At 45.6% G+C, this 20,126-nt stretch overlaps 1 protein-coding gene across 1 annotated transcript in view; it reads right to left on the reverse strand.

The window, feature by feature from the left end:
• Positions 1 to 15,198: 15,198 nt before the first annotated feature.
• Positions 15,199 to 20,126, reverse strand: part of pacrg (PARK2 co-regulated) — a 131,801-nt gene continuing 126,873 nt past the window's right edge. The window contains exon 5 of the mRNA XM_053845496.1: positions 15,199 to 15,530. Coding sequence (XP_053701471.1) covers positions 15,370 to 15,530 — 161 coding nt within the window. The 3' untranslated portion in view covers positions 15,199 to 15,369. The remainder of the gene's footprint in view (positions 15,531 to 20,126) is intronic.

Below are 20,126 nucleotides of genomic sequence, written 5' to 3' on the forward strand. Positions count from 1 at the left end.
CGCTCGATGTTTTCTTTAACAGCTGCATCCTGGCTGTCGAGGGACGGCAGCCGCAGCGCCAACAACAACAGCAGCAGTTTGGAAGACTGAGCGGCTTCTGATCAACTTTCCCGTTGGAAATCTGTGTACATCACATTGCAGTAAAGATCAGCAGCAAAGTTGAAGCCGACATACTTCGTTGCCATCACAACCATGGCGCGTTCTGGTTACTGCTGTCCTTTAAATACGTTCCACATATAGCTGCAGTGCCTTGGCTATTATTGTAGCTGCACTTCACAGGAGCCCAGTCAAGATGAGAGAATCCAAGTTGGCAACTCATACGGACATTTTTTTCATCATTTGTCTGACATTATTTTATTCTAAATGTACAATAGCTGCGAACAAACATCATCTCTTTGTGATGATGTTTACATAACAGCTAGGGAAACTAACTTATTGCCTAATTTTCAATTGGGAATTTTGAATTTGAAGTAAGCTAGCACGAAACTGCGCAGTTAAGATTAGCGCCACTGTTAGCGTCTGCAGCGCTCACAGACCCGGGGTGCAAACAACTGAGCCGGGGTGCAAACAACTGAGCCAAAGACATAATATACAGTAGAAAGACTTGAGCTGTTTTTAGTTTGTTACTTCTGAAAATGAGGAGTATAGAAGTGACTTATTGGGTTAAGGTCATAACATCATATGCGTTAGCAATGTGTTAGCGCACACATCACATTCAATTGCAACAGTACAATGATGATTTCTTGAATAATTTATTTTTATTCTGAAACAATAAAAGCGGGTTAGCTGTAGCTACTAACAATAGTTTATCTAGATGGGAATGAATATACGTAAACAGTCTCCTGAGAGGCTCATTTGTTCATGTGTGTGCTCAACAACACCTAGCACAAATCTGTGCTGCCATTGGTTAACGCACCACGACTTGTCACCAGAGTTTCTCAGCTTTGAAGCTGCGACCCATTCACCCCGAGCTACTGTAGCGCCACAGTTAGACGCATTTAAATCTACATTTACTTCACATGTAAATCCGTTGTTACGTACCTTGAGTGGACCCATTCCGAACATGCTTGTTTTGAATTCACTGCGAAAACATTCAACACAATAACATCTTTTCTTCATGATACAGGGACCTCGAATCGAACCTGGCTCATTTTTTCTTTAGAGAACAGACCCTGGATCGAAGCAGGCCCTCAGGCTGGGCTGTTTCTGAGCATGCTTGCTATTTGAAAGCAGAAATCTTGAACAGAACCAAACACAAGCACAGCAACCTTGAGTACGACCAGGTGAACATGAGGTTATTTTTGAGTTAAAGTTGCATGATAGAAGGTGTTTGTTCATGAAGGGAAATGACCATCTTAGAGTGGCCGTTTAAACCGAAGACCTCATGAAAGCCAGAATTTAAGAGGTCAAGTTGAAGCAAGTCACATGAGAGTGGTCGGCTTCAGAAGAGATGCTTGAGGTGTGTCGCTTTCCGACCGAGCCGACGGTGACAGAAAGTCAATTTGCGCTGATCACACACCAGCCTCTCGTGCGCGCGGCTGTCACTCGCACAATAGAAGTTTAATCTCCGCGTTTTATGTTTTCGGGGCAAGTTAATGGAAGCGATGGTGTATTGTCTCGCGACGGGAAGACGAAGCGTCAAGTGGCTGAAATCCTCAAGTCGCAGTCGTGAACAGACAGCTTGACTTCACTGAGCTTTGATTTGTGATGTGATTTTTCATTGTTTTAAATTGTTACCTTGGAAAAAGTGTTGCGTAAAAGCCTGTCATTTTCAACGGCAGCAATTACACATGATGTATAATATCAGTCCTGTCGTCCGAGCCGTCGCGATCTGAAGCCGAGATAGTGATGTCACTCCCCTTGAAGTGAAACACTGATAAGTGGAATGGGAGCTGACTTCCATGTTGACATGCGTGAGTCCTTCACGCTGTTGGCTTCTGAGTTTTCCCTCTTTTACTTGTGAAAAAAAACGAAAAAGTCACGGACTCATTCCATCAAAAGGAATGTGGCATTTATCCGGGGGCTCTGAAATAGGTTGAGGTCTTATCTCCAACAGTGAGCTCCTCAGCACGTGAGGTGGTTGTGCTCCTCCTCCGAGAGGCTGCTGAGTCGGAGTCAGCAAGTGCAGGAGCCAGGGTGGGAGCGTAAACAGACACCACGCTAAGCCCTTTTTCGCTCCCTCTACGCTCATGTTGTCGTCATTTTTAATAACACGCTTCCCATTCAACGATTAATCCAATTAACAAGGATGCAGATAATTAATGAACATGCGTTTAGCTCCTTTTGAAGAGAGGCTCACAATGAGCTCGGAGAGGCCCTTGGGTTATTTCGCTGCCAGATGACACAATGGAGGGTTGGGGAGGGGCCCTGTCAGTGGATGCTGGGTGCTTCAGGGACCACTGTCGCAGAGGCGTCACAGCGCAACACGCTGAGGAGGAGACACTGTATATCTGACTTTCAGAGATCACCAGGGGGAAGAATTGGCTCCTGGCTTATTGGCAGATCAACATAAAGAGAAGGCAACACCTTTACCTTTACTAGAACCAGTTGATCGTAAACTGAAATGGATGCCTTTGCCATCTGCCGTCCGCTGACTTGTCCAATATATTTGTAGAGTTCCCTGATGGTCTTAGAATGGTGATATAAACTTGCCCCTTCTTTTTGTTTCTTTGAGTGTCGGATGCTGTGTTCAGTTGTTGGCATTGCTCCTGTTTCCAGTGGCTCATTCACGCAGCAACAGTTTTATCTATGCCTGAATCCAACCGTTTTTTCAAAACAGGGTCCAGAGTGGGAACATATGGTGGTGAGTCCAGCTTCCGCGCTGCATAAACGCTCCACTAGAAATGGTGCCGCAGTGTTTACTGCACGCTACTGAAGGTACTGTACTGAGGTACACAAGCTCCACCTCTATAGTCTGAATTCTCTAGTGATTCTCACCCATGCAAAAAAGTGGGTGGGTCCTTGATACGCAGAATCCACCTCATGTCACCAGTCCAACTCACAAATTCCAACATAACAAAGTTAACTCAGAGAAGGAGGATGGCCATGTAGCACAAGGCTTCATTCGATATTTTAAACCCATAACTTACCATGAAATTGTTACCAACCTGATGTAAACAGACCACAGTACACTGTATAACCAGCATTACTAGCACCACCAACTGCAACACCCCTTATCGTTGTCATATCTGCGCATCACGCGGACTTAGCCGATGACATCAAAAAGAATTTTTTCACATCCAGTCATTTTCACTCGTGCCAGTAAACATGGCCAGAATTCTCAACTGAAATACAGACATTTTAAGGCTGTGTCCACATGAAAACCTGGCACAACCTAAGCCAATCTTTTTCCTTGTTTTCAATAAATATTGCCACACTGAAGACGACTCGAAAACTGAGTCAAATATTTGGCAGACAAGTCAAATGTTCAGTGATGTCACAGCTTAAACACGAAACTACTGAAGCTTCTTCTTCCCAAAATATTAAATGAAATACCAGGAAGGCATGGCAACAGTTTAAGCTTAAAATGTTGCCAATAAAAACCCTGACCAACCGCACTAATGTAGCAACTCAGAAGGTCACTGGAAAAGACAATAATGTTTGGAAGAAAACTTGCTGTTGAGCCAAGCATTTGTAAGAGGTCCAGGCCTCACACTGAACCAACACTCTGCCGCTTTGAAACATCTGTGTGGATCAAGTTTAGAGGCTCATTTTTGGTGTGAGAAAGAATGCGCAGTGATCAAAAAATCTATATCACATGACCGGCAACTAACCTTTGGTATGCATGTGGCAGTCGTGGAGGCTGCAGCCATCTGTTTCCTCACCGCCTGCGAGTGTCTCGGCCAGTGAGTGAAGAAAACCTGTCGGGAATGGAACCACCGCGTGTGTCGTTCTCCGTCATAAAAAATAACACGTGAATTTAATTTATTCTTGTATGTTTTCGCTTCAGATCATCATCATGGCAACCACGGAGTCGTTCCAGGCTGTCGTTGGAGAGACACCCGCGAGTGTTCGAGTTACTGTTGGCAAATGTTAAGACTACGTTGTGGAAAAAACCTCAGGACTCAGAGGCTGACATGAAGAACTACACGGAACAAGACAGTCTTTTAAGATACCTTATGTGACGCGTAAAATCTGGATGAGTCATGTGACCATCACGGCGTCATTTTGACCAGTTCTGTTGGGAAATCTTTAACATTTGTTACTGCAAATGAGGTTCAAGAAAACTAGTAAATCTTCATCTCTCAGAACTGAAGTTGAACTCTGGAGTCAGAGTGTGAGAAGCTTGGAAGGGAGGGAGAAGAAGAAGAAGGAAACTGTGCTCTACATTCAGCGAAACCTGGAGACAATGGGTTTCACTAGCCTTGAAATACAGATTTGGCAACGCAGCACATTAGTTCTCACCTCACATGACAACTTTAAACAGGAAATGAGCGACTCCAACTGTGGAAAACAAAGTAATCTTATTATTGGTTCCTCCCTTTTTTGCTTATTAATCTTACTGGTTCAGTTTGTACAAATATTTTTTCTTCAAACAGCCAAATTATTTCCAGAAAATGTACTTTTGCTGCAACATATTTGGGATTCATAGGGCGCTTCCCCTGAAAAAAAAAAAAAAAAAAAAAAAAAAAATATATATATATATATATATATATATATATATATATATATAATGAAAAAACAAAAAAGCTATTTGCCTTTGCTTGTAAAAGTATATATATAATCTTATTATTATTTCAGGGTTGGTGTTTTTTTCTATCTTCCAAAATTGATCTGTATTTATCTATAGATTGTCTTGATTTAGATATGTATATTTTTGAGAAGAGCAGGAACCAACTTGCTACTTTTTCACAACTTCACATTCAAAGAAAGTGCTCCTGGGGTGAAAACAAGTTCCACTGCTGCGGTGAGCGTCGGCCTGCTGAGGGGTGGTGGTGGGGGGGGAGGTGCAGGGAGCGACTTCGATCCATCATGTTAAATTCGACACGTACCCTCTGGTTGCATTAAGGAGCTTGGAGGAGCAAACAGACACGTCTCGTAGCTCAGTCAGGATTGTTTTGACTTATTTTCCACACAAAAGGCAGGAAATGATCAAAGGTAGCTGAAGCAGAGCCACAGAGAACTCCTGCTGTCGAGGATATAATTTAAGAAGATGTAGTGTACAGTGAAGAGGGAAATCTATCAGCGCTCCATTTCTTCTCGGCCATTGTTCTCTCGCCGCGCTGACGCTGTTCCCATTCTTGATTTCTCCTAAAGGTTACCTTGGGTGCTCCAACGCTTCGGCAAGCTGCTGATGGAAAATAAAGCCTGTTGGGCTGCGGCTGGGAAGGGGATGGAGGAAGGAAGGGGGCTGACAGCTGGGTCCACACGGCTCTGATGGGGAAACATCACCCGCAAACTCTCACCTCGAACCTGCTAATCATCAATCAAAGGCAGGAAATGACAATCTCATCACACCTCACTGTGTGGAGGGACACACGATGTCTTCATCCCTCCAGAGAATTGATCTGAAGCCGGCGGATGGTTGCTAGTTCAAGATAAGAAACCCAGCAAGGACTGAAGATGATCTATTGACGTTTGGTTTAGCTTTGTCAAAGAGGGTCAGAGGGCGACGCTTTCAAAGTTCAAAAGAGTCACTCCAGCCGATGCTGGGTTGAAGCCTCCAGGATCTTGTTCACGAGTGGTTGGATGGTGCAGGGCAAAAGTACAATTTCCTGCCATCCGTTCATGAAGGCAAGTCGAGGATAAAAGCGACCCTTGTCTGGGAGGACGTGCTCTTCCCTAGAGTCCGAATGAGCAGATGAGTCATCCAAACCGAACTGGCCGATTCTCTCTTGGAAGTGGGATCCTCTGTAGAGGGCATATGTCGCAGGCATGGACGTGTTCCAGGGGGTCCTCAATGATGAGGAGTGACTGGTGTGTGGCACCGGTCCACATAAGGGTAGAGTGGCATCCAGCCTTCCTGGCGGTTCTGATGACGTACGAGGCTTTTGACAAGACGCTGTTATAATGTAGAGGCAAATACTACTTTTTAAAAGAAGTATATTTCGTTGACCCCAGTGGGGCCACCACGAGACACGTCTTATACAGTTGACTTCAAGAGCGCCCTCTAGGTCAGGCTAAAGGATACTGACTGTTGATGTAGCAATGTTTCCATTGTTTTTGTTAGCATTTCAATCCTATAAAGAACATTTTGATCTTCTTTCTCATCCTCCCTTCATTTTCTTTCTCATTGTCCGAGTCAAATTGATGTAGAAAATTGAAATATTTGTAAGCAAATAATGGCTATTTATCCTGACCTCTCGCTCAGCATCTCATCTTCTTGTCCCTCAAAATAAAAATACATTTTTTTTGCCCACTTTTTACTTCATCTGTCTTTAGGTTTAACAGCCTCTCAGCAAAGTGAGTTGTCCACCCTGGACCAGACCATAAGTCAAGCCCAGGACCAGCTGGATGTGCCCTCCCTTCTATCCTGGTTGTATTGTTAGGTTCAAGGATTTCCAGTTCAGAAAACACCAGCGAGTTCAACGCCGCACCAGGAACATGTTCCTATCCCACGGTTAAAGCTGACTAATGGAATCCGGAGAAGGGAAGTGTCACTTTCCTCGCACAAACTGTTGAGCTCTGACAACAACAGAACATCTCGCTCCACTCTTGAATGAAGTCCACGAGCCAGGCACCCGCCCCACGCAGAGCCACTCTACACATGCTCGGGAAGCTGCCTGGATGAGCACGGATCACGCCGGCAAACAAGACAAATGGTCCCCAAGGGGACATTTATTTGTATCGCGCAGCACAATCCCGGCATTGCCGGCCCTAACAATCCGCCTCTGAGGCGGCGACACAGGAAGAAAAGATGTGAGCCAGCAGTTAAGAGGGAAAAAAGAGGAAGCAAGTGAGAAAGAGGAAGATGTTTCTGCTGACAAGCGACTTCCTGATGGGCAATTGACTGGCAACAACATGTGACACAATCTAACTGGGGCCTGGCTGATCCACATGCAGGGAATTTACTTTCCGACCACATATTGCACAAACACGGGCCTTGTTTGTTCAGACAGAGGAGTGTGGCAATGTTGTTGGGCTCTTCAATCCCCTGCTCTCTGCTCTACAGAAGTGAGTGAAAGGTAAATAAACAAGTGGGGGCAGTGTCTTACTCACATTCTCCTCCCCTGATTCCTCCCTCCGCAGCTGACTGCCCTTAAATCTCAGGTCCTGCTGGTGCGAGACAGCTCTCTCCACTCGGTGACACAACATCCACTTCCCTCCATCCATCCATTTGATGGGACCCGCTAAGGTTTTCGCGCCTTCATTTCTCTCCTTTCTGTTCTCCGGCTTCGCTGCGAGCTTCTTGTCTTCCGTGTTTCCAGCTTGTTCTCCCAGACCACGTCCACACAGGTTTTGATGGATCTGCCACGCAGAGTGCGGTCGCCTGGATAAGTATTTATACCTGTTCGCGTTGGATGGAACTCACTCCACATTATTACGCTATTGTGTTCAAAACATCAAATCTCTGAAGTACATATCAGATTTTTAGACACTTAAATGCAATTATGAATCACAAAATGACAGTTTTAAGTCCTGACCTGCTCTTACCTAACACCACACGTGTCAAACTCAAGGCCCGAGGGCCACGTTGGGCCGAGCTATTTATTTTATGCGGCCCTCAAGCTTTAAATACAGTTGAAATCAAAAGTTATATTGCGCACAGGTTGACAACAGGTCAGACAAAAATATGTGTTCAAACTTTGCCCTTCCTTACAGACGTCAGGAATTTATCTTGAAAATTCATGAAAATGAAAACAGCATTTGATGAATGGTGGCAAATGAACTTTAGTGTTGGAAGAAGAAAGACAGCGCGTCTCATGAGTCGGTGATGAAGGTGGAGTTGTAATGCTGGAAACAGATTTCAAATTAAACTAGCTGTCCATTATAAAAGGCACAAACTGATCTCAGTTTTAGTTCAAATTATTTTTTTCCTGTCAAAGACTGTTGGATTAAAAAAATAATTTTGTTCAGATAGCATCACAAGGCCGCATCACATCGGTGATATTGAATGCAGATTTCCACGGTGTAGGAAACAGCACTGTCACAAGTGGGAGGAGTCAATCGACCTCTGACTCCTCCTGCGATCGTGTTGGCAGAATGACATTGTTTCAAGGTCGTGCTCCAAAATATGGTGTTAGCGAGATACTGAAGAATGGGCACAAGTAAAATGCAAAAAAAATTATAGGAAGCAAATACAGTTGAATAATGTAGTTCGCATTTCTCACCCTAACACTAGCACCTAACACTAGCACTTGGTTTTGAGTGCCCTCCACTATGAAGTGACCTCTGACGATGAAGAGAAGCGACTGAAATGGGACACAGCCTTGCTCTTGCTATGCACTAGCTGAGGCAATTTTCCCAAAACCTGTTGGCGTAGTGCGGCAAAGCCAGCACCTACTTTGGATTATAATGTCTCCATATTGAATCCAGTCCGAAGTGCGGCCGTGCTATAATCGTAAAATGTCAAATTTGCAGATCATGTTACGTGAGGGGTGAAGGTTCAGCAGTGGCCACGTACAGTACAGACAGTATATTATGATATGAGCCTTTTTAACTAGGATTGTGAAGAGAAAAACATGGCGTCACTGTCCACCAGACATAAGAAGAAGAACCATATATAAAATCCAGATCTCTGAGAGCTGGTTCTTTAAGTCCCTTTGAGAAACGCCTCACCATGTTCTTCCCTTGCTACTTGACTCTTAATATTTCAATATCTTCCTCTGCCTGAGTCAGATGAGAACGACTTAAGAACTTGGCTTCTCCAGACACCACAAACTTAAAATAAATGGTGGAATCTAAGAGAAGTCAGTGAGGTCAGTGACCAGCTTCTTCTTATTCAGCCTGCTTTGGTTCTGATCAGCCACAGCTCAAATGTGTTGGTGCAGCCTGTCCTCCTCCTGAATTTCCATCGCTGCCTTTTCCGTCTTTGCCTTTCCTCCATCTCATTTTCCCTCTCCGTCGTCGGCGCGTTATCGGCGTCTTTGTGCCGCGTTTGTTGAGCAGCTCACCGCCGCACAAAAGCTTTTGTCGTCCTGCCACCGCTCTGAGACGCAGATGCACAAGGACAAACTTGAGCTGCGCCGCACGGGCTTACAGCGAGTCGCTGCTCATTCTCGGATCAGCGCTCAACCTGAATATTGGTGTCGCTACTGCTGTGGCAGCCAGACACCGGAGGAACACTCGGAGCGATAGGTGGCAGTTCTGCGTATAAACTGCACTTGCCTGGAGTTTCCCTCGCTGAAGTGACTCGCATGTGTTCGTCAGTGGGAGTTATTGCCGGCCACGGGGCAGCGGCAGCTGTTGTGAGGCCTGATGGCCGCGCTAATAATAACCCCCGAGCTGAGAGAGTACTCACGGGCCTCACGTCGTCCAGGGTTGACCCCCGGAGTCCAGTTGCAGAGGAGAGTGAGGATTAGAGTAGGTTGTGGATTAGGGAGCACTATTTCCTCCTTGTAAGGACGATAGGAGCGGGGGAATGTTACACCCTCCGCTGAGGTCAACACTCTCCTTATTCACCTCTCCCCGATGCCCCTGGGACAACATGGCCGCCCGACACAGTATTTTTCAGATGGAACACGACCAGCCGAGTGTGTTTACAGCAAATAAATGACAGAGCAGGGAAGCAGCCAGTGGCTCACCTCAGGTGGACCTAGTTTGTTACACTACAATTCACTTCAAAGGACTATGCTGGGAAACAACAGGTTTGATTGAGCGTCGTCTTCAAGCCAATGTTAGTTCAGGCTCTTGTTTTTTTCTAAATGAGCAAAACCACATGCTTTTTAAGGCCAATTCATATGCAGGAATGATCAAACGAGTCAGAGCAAATTCTGTCACTGCCAAGCTATTCTAGAGGTCACTAGCATAACCATGAGTTTGGGTCAAAAAAGGGCCGACACGCCAAGGCAATGGCTTAATAAAACACAACATGGAATCAAAAGCCTCTAAGTATCTTCAACTGCTGTGCTGAAAACACTGTGACACAGTAGTTAGACAACACATCCTCACCCCCATGCGGCAACATAGTGACCTTGGGAAAATGGACTTCTGCGTCCTATAATGACGCCTAAGGCAGCCTTCCGTGTTGCATGTAGACACATGGACACATCCAATGGAATACAAACCTATTACCTCCCATGGGTGAAACACTTTTGAGGGGCTTTAAATAGCAAGTTGCATGCTGTTCCATGTAAAAGCAGCGCCGTCCCTTGTCTTACCTAACCACAACCTATGTCTATCTTGTACATGACCCGCTTCCCATGGCGTCAGAATATGCTGCGGAAGGTGGAAGATGGGCTTCAACTGAAAGACTGATGCGTCAACATATAATGCTGAACACATGGGAGTGAGGATGCGTTGGGTTACGACGTGTCGCTGATGTTCATAAGGTTTGCGTCCATTGTGTTTTTTTACCTTAAAGACATTTTACACCGTGTTAATTCAAAATATCACCTTAATAACAAGGCTATAAGTCGGAGGAGCCGTTTGACTGCAGCTCTGCGCAGCATGAGGAGCAGCAGTATGGTGTCATGGTGCAGGTCGGGGAACGACTCCCACAGCAACTCAATGTGGGCTTGATGAAAGATTAACTTTATTCCTCAAGAATTTAAGAATAAAGGGGAAAAAAGGCTGCTGAAGTGGCACTTTTGTCATGCAGGGAAAAGGGCTATTGCTGGGGCACAACCCTGCCCACAAGCAGCTAACGTGTTAGCTAACATGGCATGTCCACACGTGGTATTCATAGATTTACAGGCAGGAAAAAGCCCAGGATGGTGGAAGACAATGGTGTCAGAAGTGGGATTGTTTTTGGGTTTCATGTCATACCCCAGTGAATACTAGCCACGGTAGTGTTCTCAATGGGATGGTGGGTGACATGGTGTCAGAGGTGGGCAGTTCTAGGAACAGTGGTTGATGAACGTATATGTTCACGACGGAACACCTGTAGGAGGAACCCAAAAACCTCATGATCATGGAGTTGATAAAGGCTAGGAGAGTTAGCATAAAAGAAAAAAATGGCTCTATGAGATGGGAACTCAATGATCATCTCCACGTAGCATCAGGTGCACCTTCACTGGAAAATACTCTTCTCAAAGAGAAGCGTGTTTTTTATCCGCAACTGATCTAATCTGCTGCAGGCGAGGAAAGCAAGACGTTACATCCCGCGCGCCATGACTGGAAGAAATACACAGAACGGGAAGCAATTTATTTGCAGGTGCATGTTGGGGCCGCTGCAGTCACGGAATGATCAATGGCTCATTATAACGGAGGGAAAGAGGTCAGAATATGATGACACACTCACTGCTTCCGTTCTGATACATAGATGAGCATCAATACCTTCGTTTCGTCTTGTGTTGTTGAGTGACGCTACAGCAGGTGGCGATAAATGGTATAAACCAAGTACACCAACAGGTGGTCATGGTAATGTCACTCAAGACTTGCTGTCAACAAAACGTCAAATTCATGTGTGAAAAGTCATGAAACATGTATTTGAAACAAAAAGACAAAGTGACTGAACGTAGCGCCAAGTCCATGAGGAACACGACCTGATTGGCTGAACTGTGCAGATAATTGTTTTTGTTTTTCATAGCAGGAATAGAAAATGAACATACTCAAACACGTTTATGTAACATAGGTGTTATGTTTCTATCTTCAAACAATCAAGCTGTAAGTTGCCTGAACAGGAAGTAGGTGTATTTTGCCCAAGTGGGAAGTGAACGTCTTGCTGGCTGAACAGGAAGTAGACATATGTTGCCCTAACAGGAAGTTACACTACATTGCCTAAACAGGAAGTAGCTGTATGTTGCCTGAATAGAAAGTAGCTGGATGTTTCCTGAACAGGAAGTAGACGTATTGCGTCCTGAAAGGGAGTGATTCTATGTTGGCTGAACAGGAAGTAGACATACTGTATGTTGCCCTAACAGGAAGTAACCATACGCTGCCTAAACAGGAAGTAGCTGTAAGTTGCCTGAACAGGAAGTAGGTGTATTTTGCCCAAGTGGGAAGTGAACGTCTTGCTGGCTGAACAGGAAGTAGACATATGTTGCCCTAACAGGAAGTTACACTACATTGCCTAAACAGGAAGTAGCTGTATGTTGCCTGAATAGAAAGTAGCTGGATGTGTCCTGAACAGGAAGTGGACGTATTGCGTCCTGAAAGGGAATAATTCTATGTTGGCTGAACAGGAAGTAGACATACTGTATGTTACCCTAACAGGAAGTAACCATACGCTGCCTAAACAGGAAGTAGCTGTAAGTTGTCTGAACAGGAAGTAAGTGCATTTTGCCCAAGTGGGAAGTGAACGTCTTGCTGGCTGAACAGGAAGTAGATGTACATTGCCCAAACAGGAAGCAACCCTACATTGTCTAAACAGGAAGTAGCCGGATGTTGGTCAAGCAGGAAGTAAGCAGATGTTGCCTGAACAGAAATAACCCAACATTTCCTCAACAGGAAGCAGCCATATTTTTTCATTGATTTTTCATGGAAGTTTTATTCATTTGAGGATGGAAATTCACAAACAAAAAAAAACATGCAAAGCTGCGCCAGTCGTGACTCCATCAACATGTGAGAGCCTGAAAAGATTTTGCAAGGCAAGCACATTCTCTATTTTCAGCGGGAAATATACTTCGTGACACACATGGTACAAAAAAAAAGAAAACATCTGAAAATTTAGAAAAAAAAGACGGCAGCTCTATGATCGAACCGAAACAACTGACACTATCTTTTATCAGATATAGGTCATCGGGGGTCACAAGATTGCTGCTTTTGTCAAGCCTGACTCCAGTGAAAACCTGAAAACATTGCTTTGCAGAACAGCGTTCCCGTCTGTCCTTCCTACATGCACGTTCTCCTCGCTTTCCTGCGCGTAGCCTGTGGCTTTGTAAAATTGGACAGGTGATGCGGGACAGCGGGATGTCACTGATACTGTTCTGGAGAACCGCAGGCGACTTAGACATCGATCCATCCATCACGTCGGACCAGAAGGTAAATTACACACCGCAAAACGAGGCCGTGTGAGAGTCGGGATGCTGTATTTGTTTTCCAGCACATCCACCGTTATTACGGTGAAATATGTGTTCTGAGGTGAAGGGGGACTCGCCGCTTCTTCTCGCCGCACAGACCAGAGAGAGGAGCTCGACAGGGTTCAGCCGTGTGGAACACCCATTCGCAGCCGTTCTTTTCAAGATGCGCAGAGGTTGAAATATGAGTATTATGAACCTGTCTCCTCCTTGAGAATAGATTCCTCCGCAGGCCTGTAAAGTTGCATTTGTAGGAGACATGAGTTACAATAAGAGACAGTGCAAGTGTCCTTGTGAGAGTCAGAAATCAATTACACTCTGCTTCTCCAGTGGGTCACAGGGTTGTACGTGTGGAAGAAGTTAATGTAGTCCAGAAGCAGGTTGTGTGCTGAAGCAGCTCGCCGACAAGCTTGGTGACACAAACCCACAGCAGCACCTCTGTGGGAGTTCAAAACAGTGTGTGGAGGGAATGTTGTCCAACGCCATTCCTTCACGTCTCCGCTCGCATGTTCAGACACGCGCCGTCTCAAGCTGAGTTGGTGACACAATGAGTGCAGTTGGAACCCGCAACAGCACGCGGCTTTAACCGGAGATGTGGAGCAGCGCGACCGCAGTGGAGCGGCTTCACCGACCAGGAGACCAGATGCAGATGTTTCCAGTCAATACAGCCGCACAATTCTGACACAAAGTGGGAGACCAGAGGTGACGAATTCCTCTTCAAAAACACTTTCTTCACTATTGTGTACATATCATAACAAATATTTTATTTCAGCACTGCACTCGCTCAAGCAAATTTTGAATGGGCGATTAATCGAGATTAATCACGGCCAATGAGATTAACTTAACTAATTTTTTTAGTTGTGTCTCAGACCTCCAGGGACATACATCTTTTCATATCGTTCATGACTCATGTGCTCCTCAAAAGATGTCAAAAAGCAGACAGAATAAAGAAAGAAAGACTGGTGAACATGACATTCTCTGATCTTCTCTCACTACGTTGCCCAAACAGGAAGTAGACTGATGTTGCCCAAACAGGAAGTTACCCTACATTGCCTAAACAGGAAGTAGCTCTATGTTGTCTGAATAGGAAGTAGCCGGATGTTTCCAGAGCAGGAAGTAGATGTACTGTGTCCTGAAAGGGAATGATTCTATGTCGACTGAACAGGAAGTAGACATATGTTGCCCTAACAGGAAGTAACCATACACTGCCTAAACAGGAAGTAGCTGTAAGTTGCCTGAAGAGGACGCAGCCGGATGCTCATCAAACAGGAAGTAAGAAGACATACCTGAACAGGAAATAGGTATAAGTTGCCTGAGCAGGAAGTAGATGTATTTTGCCCAAGTAGGAAGTGAACGTATTGCTGGCTGAACAGGAAGTAGTAACACAAGTTCCCTAACAGGAAGCAACCCTACATTGTCTCAACAGGAAGTAGCCGGATGTTAGTCAAACAGGAAGTAAGCAGATGTTGCCAGAAGAGGAAGTAACCCAACATTCCCTGCACGGGAAGAAGCCATATTTTGGGAAGTCAATGTTGTTGTGTTTTTGTTTCGTTTCCAAGATAAAAACCTCTGTAAAATCATCACAAGGGTCCCACAGGGGTCTGTCCTGTGCCCTCTACTCTTCTCATACTTTCCTGGTTCTGTTCCGCTTTCTCCTTTGACAAATGACTTTTGACTGAAGTGAACAAGGGAACAAATGGCATCACTCGTTGCATCTTAAACTCAGCTTGGAGGTTGTTCCTTCCAGGGGCAACTTTGATGTCTCCCCGACCCAGACTTGCAGCAGAAACTCATCCACAGCGCAGCACTGATCTTAAGCTTTTCCAAAGACTCCCCACAGCACAACTTCCCTGCACTTGCTTCTAGTAACTGCCTCCTTTTTGTTCAAGACTTACCTCCAGTGCTCCCCACAGATAAACCCCAGTGCACGTCCGCTCGACAACACATCAACCTCCTCACTGATGAACTGTTTTCTGAGCTGTTTTGGTAACGCAAGGAGGAAACTCCAGGAAACCAGAAGACTTTCATTTGAACCACTGAAAATATAAAACAAATTTCAATGTACACTACACTTGTAGTACCAGTTACCACTTTTCTAGCAGAGTAAATACACCAACACACAGAAAATACTGCACCAGTGGTTTTATTTGAAGGCTTGAAGAGGGTCAGTAAGAGTCGAGGGATGAATGACAAGGGTCTTACAGGGGCTTAAAGAGGGGGGTGGGCACGGATGAAGTCCCTGATAAAGGAGAGTCTGAGAGAGAGAGAGTTCAATAGAATACTGCGGGTGAAAGTCTCTGCTGTGCAGGCCTCATTTGATCATACAGGACTCGTAGGTGGGAACCATGTATTTGATGTTCAGGAAGGCGCCTTCTCCGCCGTAGCGCTCGAACATCTCCAGGGTCTCCTGGATCAGGTCGCCGATGATCTCCCTCTTTCCCTGGCTGTAGTCGATGCCGTCCCCGCGATTGACTAGACCAAGAGATGGGACATGATAAGACACCATAACTGACTCAGGTATTGAGAATAACTTGAATTAAATATCCACATATTGTTCAGAGTACAGTGGTACCTTGAACAAATCGTTCGAACAAAATTTCTGAGATTTTTTTGCTTCTCATTTCGAACGAAAATCCAGAACTCGAACGCCCCCGAAAAAAGCTGGTAAAAACATAAGGTGCGTGGACCGATCAGCTGACCCACGACGCGGTTTGTTATTGTGTATAACGCAGCCTCTGTATGCAGACGTGTCCCGTTAGCTACATTTACTGACTGTTTTTTCTTCATATTGAGGTGTAAAACCTCCGCACTGGACCGTGGTAGAGTGTCACAGGGGAGGTGCTCGCTCTCCACACCTCCGAGGCTCCACTCCAGGGTTTGATGTCCTGTTGTGGGCTGGAGCTGGGACAGGGATGAGGCGAGTCTGGGACAGAGCGTGACTTGGTTTATGACTTTGTCACAGCCAAACTGCACAGAAGCGCACATTCAGAGCTGGACACGCACCGGGCACCTCTTCACTTCTGGAGAGACGTCACTCACTCGGCAACCCCTCCCACATGCAGCGGCCACACACATAGAGGAACAGCGCACCTGCAGCAGACACTCTACATTCACTCCTACAAAAGACTAGTTTTAAGGCTTGGAACGCATTATTTCTTTTTCCATTCATTGTAATGGGAAAAATCTATTCAGATTTTGAACATATCGCTTCCTGAACGGCCGTCTGGAACAGACTGTGGTTGAGAACCGAGGTACCACTGTATTCACATTTCCTATCCAACATACACTATGTAAACTGATCAACTTGTTTTTAGCTCTGGAGCAAGTCAAATGTGAAAGAGACGAGTATTAAAATCACAACGTTATCGACAAAAACAGGGACACAATTATTATAAAACTGGAAATTTTGATGCCGAGCACAAAACAATTGTTATACTTCTTCAATTCAGTCTCAGAAAAAAAGATGTTTTTGGGGCGGACAGATAAGCCTGCGATACAGTCTGAGCCAAAACAACAACTATAGCCAAAAGACACACACACACACACACACATAGGAGTTGTCTCATAATCAGACATTCCAGACATGTCTACTCCTTTCTATATTTTGACACCAGTCTCACTAAAACACAAACAAACATTCGTGATTTCACAATTCCACAGGACGCGATAACTTACCCTGATTCCTTGCACTGCCGCTGAACCGTCGTCATAAGCACACACACTCCAACCTCAGCACAAACACACACTGATACTTTATCATTGCAGAGCAAACAAAGCTGTCGAATGCCAGGGAGCCGAAAACACTTTACAAAGGAAAGTAAATTTATAGAGGAATAAGGGTGCACTGACACACACACACACACACACACACAGCAGTGAAATAATCTGAAAAGAAGTGGCAATAAAATGAAACATGGAGGATGACTCTACGCGACATATTTGTTTTGCTGCAAATACAAGTGTGAGACAAACTGAAATGATCAGCAGACCTTCAAGGTCTCTCCGGAATTCAAACGGGACACAGAACCATATTAATTAAATCCTATAAAACATCAGTTTTTTTAACTGTTAACTCCCCCTCCCTCACCCTCCACCCCTCGTCTCTCCACCCGTCCATGGCCTCCTCATTAAAACACAAAGGGAGTGAGTCCTATAAAGTGAACTGTTGAGCAGCGCTGCTGTATGATCTCAGCCTGCTGCTCTCGCTCTCAGCTGAGGATTTGCTCTCCTGACTTACATGAAAGTGATGGGGAAGGATTCTCCAGCTGTGCACTGACCGCAGCTTAGGCTCACTTGAACAAGCTGCCTTTTTATTTAGGAGCTCTTCATCGCTCTGCTTTTTCTTTCATCTGGAATGCACTTTTAGTTGCTTAATGTTCTCCCATGCTGACTGTAAGGCGGGAAATGATCGTCCTAAAGGGTCACATGAGGCTGGGCACCACAGACCAGACCATGGGTAGCTGGACTTCTCCTGTGTGCTGAGAAACATTAACAGGTCAAAAAATGGGTATGAAGATGGCATGATAGGCCGGAGTCCATCCCTAAACACGACTGAAAATTGGGACTAAACAGTCGTATGTGTCCAACTCCAGGCCCGCCTGGTAGCCAGGGTAACTAAGGTACCCCCAGGGAAAGACAATTTCCTGCTCTGTATTGGCATGAGTGGACTCAGGAAGCAAAACCTAGACTTGAACCAGGGACCCCCTTGCTATGAGGCAGCTCATCCCCACTTCCGGCTAAGAGTGAGGTATCATTTTCCCTCAAGGAAGAGCCCAGACTCCACTCCACCAATGATCTTGCCTGGAGACGGCTTCCCACCGTGGGATCTTTCCCATTATCACAACAGAAAAGGTGGCCCAACAAACTTCTCCTGCTACTTTTACTTCATTTTTTGGGGGTGGGGAGTAAGTGAATTTATCAAGGAAGGGTCCCAACAGGTAGCTTAGGAAGTACCGCTAGCTCCCTGAACTCCAAATTTGATTCATCACTTGGCACAAATTTCCTTCCAAGCCACACTCCAGGTGCCTCACACCTCCCAAAACTAAATACTGGCTTGTCGACTAGATGCCACTCAAACATTTGCTCTGTGCTGCGGTGTGTAATTAGCTTTGATCAAGTTGAGCTGCCTGTCAGGCAGATGGCAGCAACAATGGCAATGACAGAAGAGACCAGCCGCGCCAGAAACGGAAACAGAGTTCAGTTTGAGGAGTGTGAACAAGCCTGTGTCGGATCTTCTCCAGAGACTTTCCAGCAGGAGCTAAAGGAGGTCACCGTCCTCCGAAAACAACAAATACGCTTCCCTAAACTTGTGAGTATGGCCACGGCGTCCAGGCCAGGGAAGCAAACCCATAAAACCTGAGACCCTGAATTTAACACCACCAAAATGTTGACAAAGATAGGATGAACCAAAGGCGCCCAATAGGCAGATTGAACTGAAATCAAACATAGCCCAAGTCATAGACATAGAGAAGTGAGGCACTGGGAAGGTGCAGACCAGCTCCCAGAGGTCTGAGGTGGCAAGGGAAAGTTGCCCGCATTCAAGGACGCTCAGGGAGCATCATCATCGAAAGGTTGAGACGGAAGGAAGTAATTTCAGGAAGGGGAAAGCGGAGTGTATAAGGAGAGGTGTGGGGGAAGAGAAGGCAGGGAAGTGTTAAATGCTTCTTCATCTCCGTCCGAGCAGATTTCTTCTGCTCCCGGTAGTTTCTCCAACCCCAGGCAAACAGAGAGAAAATCTTTAAAAACAATCACAATAAAAAAAAAAATCTCATCTTGTGAAGGTAGACAGGGCCATGTTTGGAGTTGGCAGCCTTTCCTCAAAGGAAATGGAAAGGTCGATAGCGACACAGACGGGGAGAATTCTCCGCGCAGCAACCTTTGCGGCTCAGGCGCCGGAGGAAGAAAGGAAACGTGGCGCACCAAGCGCTTTGTTGCCTTTCATGATGGATCTGCGGGATTGCGGGCGTTTAGGACAGAGACGGTGATCGGCGGAGATAAAGGCGCCGCGTCACACGGCATCTATTTATCCATCCGTCTTATTAATGGGGAACTCTGATTGAACACATCAAAGTCTGTTTACAGGTGTGGAAGAAGACGGCGAGAAAATAGAAAACAACACCTTGCGAATGCACACAGAGAGAGAGTTTATACACAACATATTTAACTGCCTATAGAGAAACATTATTATAGATAAAAGCAGCAGACGTCTGTCCCTCCACATGGTCTTCACACTTGGGCCAGCTGCAGAAAGGCGCTATAGAGAGGTGGTAGTTTACCTCTGACCAAATGCTTTAATATGTTAGGACATATAAGCTCAAGCTCTAGTTACCTCCACAAGCCTCCACTAGCGCTTAACTGAAGGTGTTTCTTTTATTTTGACAGGTGACTGGATGCTTTTATTTTAACACTGAGCTCTACTTCCTCTTTTGCTTGTGCTGTGCCGAGCCAAAATTGATGCGATTCTATGCAAACAATCGAAGCCTTGCATGTCCACTGGTGCAGGGTGGAAAGGAATCCCATCCCATGGCTGACCCTAAGTCCAACCAAACTATGGATATGTTGCTGAAGGCAGAATGTGCGCCAATGGAAAGGGCCATTGATGCTCCCTTTACGTACAAAACTTGACTCATCCGGTCACATGCTTGCATGCGTTCTCTATGTTGGTAATGCTGTTCACCAATATATCCACCGGGGGAGCAGCCCAGAGTCAAACCTTTATGACAACAGCAAACTCCGAAACCAACATGGCGACTGTGCAAGACGTATTGATAATGTACCTCTTGCACTAAAGAGGAAAACGGAGGAGCTGCGGGAGGTGTTGGCCGGTGAAGCCGTTCATATATCGCGACTGGAAGACTGAGAATTTCTGCCGTTATTATGATTAGAGCAACACTACTCACTTGCCGTGGTACTGCTCGAGTTGGTCCGTATGTGTAAGCTTTGTAAAAACGTGCAGAAACACTGAAGAAATGAAGACAGAGCACAGACAGGAGGCTTTGTCCCTATCCGGAGCCATATGTAACGTTGAGCATAAATGGGGCTTAAGGCTGAAGGCTGCCTTTGGTGTTA

This window comes from Synchiropus splendidus, chromosome 16 (assembly GCF_027744825.2).
Source record: "Synchiropus splendidus isolate RoL2022-P1 chromosome 16, RoL_Sspl_1.0, whole genome shotgun sequence".
NCBI classification, from domain to species: Eukaryota; Metazoa; Chordata; class Actinopteri; order Syngnathiformes; family Callionymidae; genus Synchiropus; species Synchiropus splendidus.